Source organism: Aegilops tauschii, chromosome 3, assembly GCF_002575655.3.
Source record: "Aegilops tauschii subsp. strangulata cultivar AL8/78 chromosome 3, Aet v6.0, whole genome shotgun sequence".
In the NCBI taxonomy this organism is placed as follows: Eukaryota; Viridiplantae; Streptophyta; class Magnoliopsida; order Poales; family Poaceae; genus Aegilops; species Aegilops tauschii.
The window spans coordinates 550,484,849-550,497,016 of NC_053037.3; the positions used below are offsets into that span (position 1 = coordinate 550,484,849).

At 48.9% G+C, this 12,168-nt stretch overlaps 1 protein-coding gene across 1 annotated transcript in view; it reads right to left on the minus strand.

Annotated features, from left to right (window-relative positions):
* LOC109767007 (MADS-box transcription factor 51) overlaps positions 1–10,894 on the minus strand; it is a 32,576-nt gene extending 21,682 nt beyond the window's left edge. Inside the window, exon 1 of the mRNA XM_020325759.4 lies at positions 10,581–10,894. Coding sequence (XP_020181348.1) covers positions 10,581–10,765 — 185 coding nt within the window. The 5' untranslated portion in view covers positions 10,766–10,894. The remainder of the gene's footprint in view (positions 1–10,580) is intronic.
* Between the last annotated feature and the right edge of the window lie 1,274 nt (positions 10,895–12,168).

Below are 12,168 nucleotides of genomic sequence, written 5' to 3' on the forward strand. Positions count from 1 at the left end.
ACTTACCATGAATCTGTTTTCTGCCGGTTAACTTACTGATTCTGGTTGTCGTGTCATCCTTGATGTTGACTCTTGTTCTGTCCAGGATCGTCGCACGCACACTCTGGTTGGGGCTGGCCCTCGCCGCCGTGATTCTCAGGGTCTTTGGGAGTTGGACTGGCTTCATGTTCCTTCCACTGCCACCACCATCGCCAGTCCCTCCGCTGTTGTCGCCTCTGTTACTGGTTCCTTCAAGCAGTGGCATCATCGACTTGGTCATCTGTGTGGTTCTCGGTTATCGTCTTTAGTTCGTCGAGGTCTTCTGGGGTCTGTCTCAGGAGATGTCTCTTTAGAGTGTCAGGGTTGTCGTCTTGGCAAGCAGATTCAGTTACCATATTCACATAGTGAGTCAGTGTCTAAGCGTCCTTTCGATTTAGTCCATTCTGATGTATGGGGTCCGGCTCCTTTCGCTTCGAAAGGTGGTCATAAATACTATATTATTTTCATCGATGATTTTTCTCGTTACACATGGCTTTATTTCATGACTTCTCGTAGTGAGGTGTTGTCTATTTATAAGCGTTTTGCTGCCATGGTTCATACTCAGTTCTCTTCACCCATTCGTGTTTTTCGTGCTGACCGCTGGCGAGTATATCTCTAAGATGTTGCGTGGTGTCCTTGCTGAGCAGGGTACTCTTGCCCAGTTCTCTTGTCCTGGTGCTCATGCTCAGAATGGCGTGTCTAAGCGCAAGCATCGTCACCTTCTTGAGACGGCTCGTGCGATGATGATCGCCGCCTCTCTTCCGCCTCATTTTTGGGCCGAGGCTATCTCCACTTCCGCCTATCTCATCAACCTTCAGCCGTCCGCTGCTTTGCAGGGTGGTGTTCCTTTTGAGCGTCTTTTTGATCGTTCTCCCGATTATTCGATGCTTCGCTTGTTTGGTTGTGTTTGCTATGTTCTTCTTGCCCCTCGCGAACGCACCAAACTGACCGCTCAGTCTGTTGAGTGTGTCTTCTTAGGCTACAGTGATGAGCATAAGGGCTATCGTTGTTGGGATCCTATCGGTCGTCGGATGCGTATCTCTCGAGACGTGACTTTTGATGAGTCTCGTCCTTTCTACCCACGCCCATCTTCCTCGCTTTTTTCAGTGGAGGATATCTCTTTCCTCACTTTTCCTGACTCACCTATCACCCCCGTCGCGCCTGTGCCTATTCGTTCCACTCCCTCTGCTTCTCCACCCCTCGTCGATTTGCAACCACCATCTTCCCCGGTCTCCTCACTTAGCATGTCACCGGATTCTACACCTTCATCTCCGGTGACTTCTTCGTCGCCACCCCCCAATTCTACCTTGGCGATTCCTCCTTCTATTGTTCCATCTTTTCCTCAGCATTACACTCGTCGTTCACGACCTGTGGATGCTTCCTTGGATGAGTCGTCCTCTTCCTCTCAGCCTACTTATGGCTTGCGTTCTCGTCCTCGTCCGCCTATTGATCGCTTTGGATTTCCCACCGCTGGTGCTGCTGTTCTTGAGCCGACTTCTTACCGTCAGGCTGTTGTTCATCCTGAATGGCAGTTTGCGATGGCAGAGGAGATTGCTGCTCTTGAACGCACTGGTACCTGGGATCTTGTTTCTCTTCCTCCCGGAGTCCGTCCCATAACTTGTAAGTGGGTCTACAAGGTTAAGACTCGCTCCGATGGTTCTCTTGAGCGTCACAAAGCTCGTCTCGTGGCTCGTGGTTTTCAGCAGGAGCATGGTCGTGATTATGACGAGACTTTTGCTCCTGTGGCCCATATGACCACTATTCGTACACTTCTTGCCGTTGCCTCTGCACGCCACTGGTCTATATCTCAGCTTGATGTTAAGAATGCCTTTCTTAATGGTGAGCTGCGTGAGGAGGTGTACATGCAGCCACCACCTGGGTATTCTGTTCCTGATGGCATGGTATGTCGTCTTCGTCGCTCTCTCTATGGCCTTAAGCAAGCCCCTCGCGCCTGGTTTGAGCGTTTTGCCTCTGTGGTCACTACTGCTGGTTTTTCAGCAAGTGCTCATGATCCAGCATTGTTTATTCACCTTTGTCCTCGTGGCCGGACTCTTCTTCTTCTCTATGTTGATGACATGGTCATCACTGGGGATGACCCCGAGTATATTGCCTTTGTCAAGGCCCGTCTTAGTGAGCAGTTTCTTATGTCTGATCTTGGACCTCTTCGCTACTTTCTTGGGATTGAAGTCTCTTCTACCTCTGATGGCTTTTTTATATCCCAGGAAAAGTATATTCAGGATCTTCTTGCTCGTGCTGCTCTTACTGACGAGCGCATTGTTGAGACTCCTATGGAGCTCAATGTTCACCTCCGTGCTACTGATGGTGATCCTCTCCCTGACCCGACGCGTTATCGTCATCTCGTTGGCAGTCTTGTCTATCTAGTTGTCACTCGTCCGGACATCTCTTATCCGGTTCATATTCTGAGTCAGTTTGTCTCTGCTCCCACTTCGGTTCACTATAGTCATCTCCTTCGTGTTCTCCGCTATCTTCGGGGCACGATCTCTCACCGTCTATTCTTTCCTAGCTCCAGTTCTTAGCTTCAGGCCTATTCGGATGCTACGTGGGCTAGTGATCCTTCTGATCGCCGTTCACTTTCTGCTTACTGTGTTTTTCTTGGCGGTTCTCTCATTGCCTGGAAGACGAAGAAACAGATTGCAGTTTCCCGTTCGAGTGCTGAGGCTGAGTTGCGAGCCATGGCTCTTTTGACGGCAGAGGTGACTTGGTTACGGTGGTTACTTCAGGATTTTGGTGTTTCTGTCACTACACCGACTCTGCTCTTATCTGACAGTACAGGTGCTATTAGCATTGCGCACGATCCTGTGAAGCATGAGCTCACCAAGCATATTGGTGTTGATGCTTTCTATGTGCGCGCTGCTGTGCAGGATCAGGTTATTGCTCTTCAGTATGTGCCTTCCGAGTTACAGTTGGCGGATTTCCTGACGAAGGCCCAGACTAGAGCACAACATGGCTTTTATCTCTCCAAACTCAGTGTTGTTCCTCCACCATGAGTTTGAGGGGGGGTGTTAGAGTTATAATATAGGTCATGTACCCCTTTGTATTTATCCCGTTGTATAAGGGGTTTCCTGCATATGTTCCACACCTGTACATGTATATATATCGGCCTATGGCCTCATGGGAATATAAGTTGCTTATTCCTAACAGAATCTTTGCCTTACGTTTGTCTCGCGAGTATGCACTACTGAGGCTGAAGCCAAGCTATTTCTTCGTCAATTGACTTGCATTAATCTTCGGAGAAATGACGCAGGTATTCTTGACGGGTTTAGCCTTCGTATCCAAATGAAGCTTGTGCTCAGAAAGTTTCATTGGAATACCAAGCATGTCAGAAGGCTGTCATGCGAAGATGTCCCAGTTCTCATAGAGGAACTGGATGAGCTCGTCTTCCTCTCTCTTATGTATGCCCTTCGCCACATTTATGGTCTTGGTCGCGTCGGTCAGATGAACTTGCAACAACTTCTGGGTATCATTGGCAGACTAAAAGGCGGCCTCTGACGTTGGCTTCTTGGTAGATAAGTTCACTAGGATCGGCTAATTTCTATATTCATCGAGTTCTACCTCTGCCATCTACTCATCCACAATGACAAAACCGCGCTGCATGCAATTTTCAGCTCTCTTCCCATCCCCAATGATGGTTATAACTCCGTTCGGACTAGGCATCTTTAATTGAGATAAACATAGCATGGCCTGACCATGAACCTCGCATACGCTGGCTGACCAAGAATCGCAAGATGGACACATTGGAAATCCACCACTTCAAAAATCAAAATTTCTTCCCAAAAGTTTTTGGGGTTGCCAAACACCACTTCCAAGGAAATTTGGCCGAGTGATTGGGCCTCCTTTCCTGGGATGACACACGAAATCACATCTGACTAACGCTCAACTTGGACAACCGAATGCCCATCTGCTGCAAGGTGCTAGTGTATATGATATTCAGATGGTTGCCGTCGTCCATGAGGACGTCCCATTAACCAGTGGACTGACAATCAACGCATGTCGACCCAAAGTCGGGACATGAGCTGGATGATCCGACTAGTCAAATGTAATGGCGTTTTTGACCAGTTCAAGTACTTGGGTAGTACTGGCTTAACTGCATTGACCTCTCCCGTTTGACGCACTTGAGCGCCCGCTTGCACTCGGATGTGCAAAGATCAAGAGTACACCATGCTCTCTTGGAAATCCACCTACTAGAGCTACGTCATCGTCATCCTCCTCCTTTTCTTTGCTCTCCGATGGCATTAACTTGTTAGACAACATTTTCATCAGCGCCAGCACTGCCGAGTGGTGTGCTTGGGAAGAACAAGGTTTCCTTCTGCATCCTTAGTGACATGAATCTGACATGGTTTGTCCAATATTTCTTCATCTGAATCTGCCTTCTTACTAGGCACCCGCTCTTTCTTTTGACCCTTGCCCTTGTTCTGATTAGCAAAGGCAACAAGCTCAATGCTTGCACTTATTATTGTTACGATTGTTGTTGTCATTACCACGATTCTGGCCCGAGTGGTTGTTGTTGTCACTAGCTCGTCCTTTACCAGTCACGATTCTATCTTCTTCCTCGCCATTGGCATAGCAATTTGAATTTCCATCATTCGGCTCAAGGAAAGAACCTTGGTACGATCAAACTTCAAATTTAATTATCTATATCTCAATGCCTTGCTTGAACACATAAACTGCTTGATGCCTGGTGACATTTTCAATCGAGTTATGCAGTGTGGTCCACCTTTGGATATACTCTGAGAGTTTCATTCTGCTTCTGGACACAATGTTGCAGCTCGGCCAAACCACCAGGCCGCTTGTAAGTGCTCAAAAAATTCTTGACGAACACTTGATGCAAGTGTTCCCAAGTGTAAATACTACTAGGTAGCAACTCCTTTAATCACACTTGAGCAGATCCTTCCAACATCAAAGACAAATGTTTCATTGCAACATCATCGTCGACTCCAGTCTGAAAAGTGGCACGATAATCATCAAGCCAAGTGTCGGGCTTGGAATTCCTGTCGTACTTGCTTATCCAAGTAGTCATCCTGAATTGCTGGGGAATGGGGGCTGAACGGATAAACCAGCTAAAACACATTGGCCCTGATGAGCTTGATCCACTCGGGTAATCTCTTTCATAATCAGATCTTTCTTCTCGGCCTTGATCCTACCGAGTCAAGTAATCCCAAGCATCGAAGGGACGATCATCCCGCCCATGCAGTGAATCGCCATGCTTACAGGGATAATGATCAACCCGTTGACATGGAGAAATCACTTGCCTCCAATCATCTCCATGGTAAGGCGCGTCGTGATAGTGTCGGAGCGAGTATAGACTGCGCCATTGCATCGAGGAGATATCACTCGATCGTAATACTATTCATCATGTCGCGGTGGAGTTCGGTCCTAGCGGTGCATCACGTCTTCGTGGAATGGGTCGACTCCCTTCAGCATTATGGTTGATTCAGACAACCTAGAGTAGAGCTAAGGGCGAAACACTTTTCGCCCTCGTCTATGCAGCTAAGGCGGTCCTCCTTTCCAAGCTCACTTTCAAATCACCTCGCATCCAATCCTATGTGGAAGAGGAGCAATAAAAAGGGAGGATTGCCGACGTCAATCTGTTGGAGGAGCTTTGATGCCGAGCTGTTGTTTGTGCAACCCATTACCAACAAGGACTTAGACGCCATCATCATCATCATGTTCGATCATGAGCACTCGATGTAATGCCCTGTTACGCCTAGCAGGATCAAGACTGGCCCCACAGACCAACACTAGTCTTTCCTGCGCTCTTTGTCCTTGCTCGTGCGCACCCAGGACCAACTACCCGATCGGTCACCCATCCTAGAATGGGCTCCCGGAAAAGAAGGAATTCCTTGTTGATATGAGTAGTCTATCATTCCTATTAAGCCAGGCTCTCACATACACCCCCACTCAAAGGAACCGACGTCCTCGTCGGCCCATCAGGAACGTTCCCTCTTGGTACACGTGTGCGCGTCCAGTCCGGCACATGTGCCATGCCGTGTGCCACAACGGACCACACGCGCCATGCGCCACATGCCCGCGCACCTGACTCGCGCATGCCCGTGTAACCGCGAGGGTCGGCTCTGATACCAAATGTAACGCCTTGTTACGCCAAGCGGGATCAAGACAGGCCCCACAGACCAACACTAGTCTTTCCTGCGCACTTTGTCCTCACTCGTGCGCACTCGGGACCAACTTCTCGGTTGGTCACCCATCTTAGAATTACTCTAAGCCAAGCACGCTTAACTTTGGAGTTCTTTTCGAATGCGCTCCCGGAAAAGAAGGAATTCCTTGTTGATATGAGTAGTCTATCATTCCTATTAAGCCAGGCTCTCACACTCAAAGTGGCGGATCTCATCCTCCCTCGTGCCCAGATGCGAGAAGGGAAGAAGAAGCTCTCACCATGTGGGAGGGCCCTTTCTTGGTGACTAGTGTTTCGTGACCAGGTCGCGTGCGACTAGAAACAGAAGGTGTATTGGTTCCAAATGCGTGGAATATCGAAGATCTATGCGTCGAATACCGGTTCCAAGTTGTGCTCTAGGCCAATTTTCCCATGAGCACTATGCTCAGGGGCTTGTGTTTTCATGTAAAGTTTTGGCAAGTTGGATGCCCGAGCCCTCTTGGGCCGATCTTCATGTTAAATAATTTGTCTTTGTCTTTTCATATCCCGACCCCTTTGCTGCCAAGTATGCGCGTGCTTGGGAGAGTAGTGGGTAGGTTGTTTATTAGTTGGGGAGATTTATGTTCTCTTCCTAAAGATAAGCATCATCCTCACGTTTGGAACTTTTACTAACCATTGAAACTTGAAAACTGCCCCTTACCGAGCGTTCAGGCAAACATGCAAGTAACACATAAGTATGCATCTATCAAAGGAGAAGTTCTTCACAAAAAGGTGCTCGAGGGAGTCTCCATGAAGGCCTCCAAGCAGGTGATCGAGAAGTAATACTCGCACATGACCCTGGACTTCAACACCAACAAGAGGGGCTCTAGCCCTAAAACAAAAACAAAGAACGAAAAAGGCGAAGCCATTTCGCTGATGAATCCCTCTGCCACTCCAAGCCTTGTCAGTCTTCCATGCTCGAGCTTCCCTCCTCTTAGAGCCTCGACTGGTGGATGGACCTGACTCCGACGGAAGAGCAGAAGGGCTTGGCTAAGAGGCAGAGTCGTATCCTTCAGTAGCGTGCCATGGATGCACGCCCAACGAGCAACTTGCCGTTGGTCCGGAGATTTCGGCACCGGGGGCTCCAGCGATCCCATCCCGGGGGCGCTCTTGCAAGTTGGTCTCGGCGATGATCTGCATTGCCATGAGCTTCAGATCGATCTCGACCCGCTTCTAGAGTGCGTCAATCTCTTGGCTCATTGAACACCCCGGTTGTCGATGGGCATCAGCGCAAGTGTATGTTGTTGTCTGTAGAAAACACGATGTCTCGGATTCGAACTGCCCGCCAAGCCGCAGAGCGCCTCCATCTCTGCAACCACGTCATTGTGCGACAACAAGAAGTTCTGCAGACTAAACTACAGCTGGAGGGGGGTGGAGGGACGTGCGGTGGACGACGGCGGCTACTAGAGCGACATGAAGCCATGGCAATAGGGCCAAGTGGCCAGGGATTAAAAGAACGAAGAGGAAATGATGAGGAGTCTACACAAGGGTGAAGCCTTCTTATAGTCAGGGAGCTAGGATGATGGTCTTGCAATTAAGAGCAGAGCACAACTCCCATCACTCATGTAATTGGGCCGCCACGCGACACCTTCACTATGCACGAGAATCGGGGTGACGCTTGTGCTTTTGCAAGCGATGAGTTGTCATAAATGAAGGGACGTTTTCGCTTCCACGGCGCACAGGAACCAGAGTGGCATCTCCACTTCCATAATCATGGGCTGATGTTTGAGGTGACCCATCAAAGAAAAAGAGCCTTCCGCTAGTCTCGATCCCTCCGAAATTATCGCCAAGTGGTAGAGTAGGGGGCTACTGTAAACGACACGGGAAACAGGGTCCCCCGGGTCTCTAGAGATGAGCCTAGCTTATTGTTCAATACTTAAAGAAAGAGACAACATGCTCAGGGCCTCTGAAGCATCAAGACACGAAGAGCAAGTACAATAGTGGGATTATAACCTGCTTACATGGCACTTTTTCCTATGTGGAGGTGAGAGATGTGAAAAAGTAAGGGGAGTGAGCTCTCATCCAAGAGTCTAGCTATATACGCATTCCTAGATAAATGCAACAAATATGAAGAAAGAGATAGAGAGAAGATGAAAATAATAATAATGTAATAGCCAACCTTATAGCCTACATTATTGTATGAGTGCCTATAGATAATGGCTATAAATGACATTGCAATTACTTATAGCCATCAGCTGGCTATATTATTAACCATGCTCTAATTGCTGCGAGGAATCTATATATCCTCGCCTTCGGGTCATTTGAGGGGCTCGCAAGTTGGCAAAAGATCAAGTATAGGCTTGGTCGCTTCCCTTCGGGTTCTCCGTGAGATCAAAGGCCGACATGCGCATTAATAGCTATGCCTGCATGTTTATGATAACCTACGGTTTATCGGTTATGATGATTATTAATAGTAAGCCAGTTCGCTCTGAACCGAGGCGATATGGCCTACCGCGTATCAAGAACCTGGCATGTGCAAGTCACTTTTTTTACTATCACCCCGCTGGATTTAGCATGTCTCTTAGAGCAAGTACAATAAGGTGACATAAGCAGGCTTTAAGAAATAGAATATTATATCTTTACTTAGTTGGAGGAGAGAGAAGAGAAGCGGACTCTTGGTTAGTAGCCGGCTGCAACACGAGACCCAAGATACTTTGTGAGGATATAAGGTGGGCCAACTATTAATAAAGTAGTACACATTTAAAACTTACTATTGTACATGTCGGCTATGAGTTTGGCTCTAGATGACATGGCAACTCCTTGTAGCTGACCGTTGGCTGTATTATTAACCATGCTCTTAGGCTTTCTCTCGCCAGGAGTGGGAGCTGGCGAGCTATGTATAGCTAGCGCGGCTCAGTTCATCGACGCCACCTGGCCCACCGCCCTATCCTCTGACGGACCCGCGTGGGTAGCACCGACTAGGTCGCCCAAGATCGTTTGTGGCATGCTTTCTAGCAAGGTATTGCGGTGCCCCCCTACACCCCCCCCCCCCTATATAAGGGGAGGACCAAGGCCGTGCAAAAGGTACGCAACTTTGAAGAAGACATAAGAGTAGTTCAGAAAAGAGGACAACTCTCCAATAGAGAGAGAGAGGGAGAGGGGAAGGGGGAGGGGGAGGGAGAGGGAGAGAGAGATAGCGCTCATCATGTAATCCATGATACGTAAGCAGAGGAAAAACTCAAGTAGGGCATAGGGTAGTACACCATTTTGGTGGCCTGAACCTGGGTACAAAAAACTTTGTGTCTTGGTTTGAAAACTTTTGGAGTGTTTTAGCCCCTGACCAAACAGAAATGGGGATCCCCGCGATATTTGGCATCGACGCATCCAACCTCGACAGGACCATACTATTCATCAAACAATGTTTTTTAATATAGTTTCACTTTTGTCATTTTTGCCCAAAATACCACAAATGTCATTTCTTCATTAAACTTCATACACAGGTATATCGTTTGACTACGTATGTTACAAAAAAGTACATTTTTATTGCATCTAGTTTTTCTTTTTGAATTTAATATTCATAAAAAGTGTGCGTGGAATCATGTTCACCAAATCAGCGTCCAAATTTGTATCACAACTAGGGTCTTCAATTAGTGTTTTGAGGGTGCGTGCGCATAAGCATCTACCTTATGTTCGGTGTTTCTATCTATTACTCCCTCTGTCCCATAATATAAGATCTTTTTGCAAGCTAACATAGCTTGTAAAATCGTCTTATATTGCGGGACGGAGGGAGTAAAAAGTAAAATAGGCGTTGTCTGTCTACTTTCAGTTAAACTCCACAGTATAGTCCCGACGTTTAACTTCCGGTGCTTCGACTTCAAGTAATGATTTTCAGTTAAACTCCACAGTATGTTCCTTTCAAGGAGGACGCGCAAACAAAAATCGTAATCACCATGCGGGCGGCATGCGTTGGTTGACCATGCAGGAGCCAACAAAAGGCGACAGGCTCAAGCGTCGTAGGCGGAAGAATACGAGCACGCGGTCCACGCCATTGGAGAAGCTTCCCCGGGTCAGTACAAGACCACGCTTTTCTCTCCAACGAAGCAAAAGCAGAACACCTGCCCCTGCCCCTGCTCATGCTCATGCTCATGCAAGGTGGTTGTACCAATACTCGCAGTGCACATATAAGAAGCCAAGATGCTAAGCAGGTTCGTGCAAGGTGGAAAGCCTGCGGGAGATTGTCTCGAGCATCTGGCGTGCGCGCGCAGAGCAGCCGTCCGCTATGCTACTACGGGAGGCCAAGGGGAAAACAGATTGAAATCGGAGCAAATCTACCGAGCGCGCGCCGCGGATTCTGTCGGGCGAATTGGAGTACTAGCGTGGCGTAAATGAGTGCACAGGAGTAAGCAACGGGAGCAGGTAAATAAGAGCGCGGCGGCGAGGGGAGAGCATGCACCTGGAGGAGGCGTACTCGTAGAGCTTCCCGGCGGGGGAGAAGACGAGCAGCGCGACCTCGGCGTCGCAGAGGACCGCGAGCTCGAACGCCTTCTTGAAGAGCCCCGCGCGGCGCTTGGAGAAGCGCACCTGCCGGCTCGTCCGGTCCTCGATCCGCCGCAGCTCAACACGCCCGCGCCGCGCCATCCCCACCGGCCGCCGCTCGTCTCTCGCTCTGTTTTTGTATCTCGGTGGTTGTTAGGGGTAACGGAGTGTGACGGGGCGGTGCGAGGCGGGGAGGGGAACTCTGGCTCGGGTCCGGCACCGTGGGGGAGGAGGGGTGAACGGGACGGGCCGCGGGTGTGACGTGGGGTCAAAATGTGCTGGACGGATCGCTGTACATCCTGTGCTCCCAAGCAGCTGCATGTCCCCACCAATGGGAATCGAGAACGTCGGTATCCCCTGGGGCTTTTTGCTACGCCTACGCGCACACAGTAACATTTTATTCTGTTTCTTCACATGGTATGACTGGCTGATTATTTTTCTGTAATATAATAATGGGATGCCCGACGAATATACACTTGTCCCACTTTTTAATCCACTCCACTCATGTGGGTGGTGTTTGCGTCAAGCAGAAAAAAGACGCTGAAAGGTGGGTCTAGAGATCCCATGAAATGGAGAGCGCACCGCACCCACTGGGCCAGGTAACCTTAGTAAAACTCCCGATTAGGAATGCGGGGGATGAACCTGACCGTTGGCTTTTGAAGCAGGGACGCGCGGTACATATCCACTGCTGACTGTTCCCGTCCTCATCCACCCGGCTCCACGCTGTAAAAGAGACAGCGACTCACTGCTTGCAGTTGCAGTGCTCCGAGCCAGGCTGGAGGGACAAAATTTCTGTTCTGACCTTTTGTGTAAACTTAATCACGAATTGATCTCGTTTCAAAAAGATTTTCGAATCTGACCTTTTTTGGTCACGCCACATCTTTAGCGTCTGGTTTGCACGGCAGACGCCAGAGTGCATGGCGTTTGGCCCTGGCCCACACTTGCCTGGTTGGCGCTGATGTGGCAATGTGGAGACCATCCATCTTGGCGTTTGGGGAAACGCCATAGCTCTTGGTGTTTGGCCCTATTCCATCACTTAAACCAAAAAAGCTACATGCACCATTACTAGAGTTGCTTCTATAAACAATTCTCATGATTAATTACTCCCGTAATAAAAAGCCTGCTAAACATCGTTGCAAAACGAATTAACCCACGCCTAAATGCAACCAATGACGACAAATTTTCTACGGATCGACTTTGGATGAGGCGTCAGGGTGAGATGGAGCAGATTTCTAGGAGATTAATATGGTGATCCGGTTTTAAATTAATTAATCACATGATGATTTACTTTTCTGTAGTATCTGCGGTTGTTAGCCTATTAAGGGCATCTCCAACGCTGACTCTCAAACCTTCCGCGACCGTCCGGACCGTTTTGTTTGGACAAAGAATCCATCCAACATGGTCCTGTATCGGTCTACGGTGTGGTCCCGACGCTTTTTCTTTCACAAACCGGAGAAAAAATGTGGAGGAGCTTTCCGGGAGTCGGGACAGCTGTCACGCCCGCT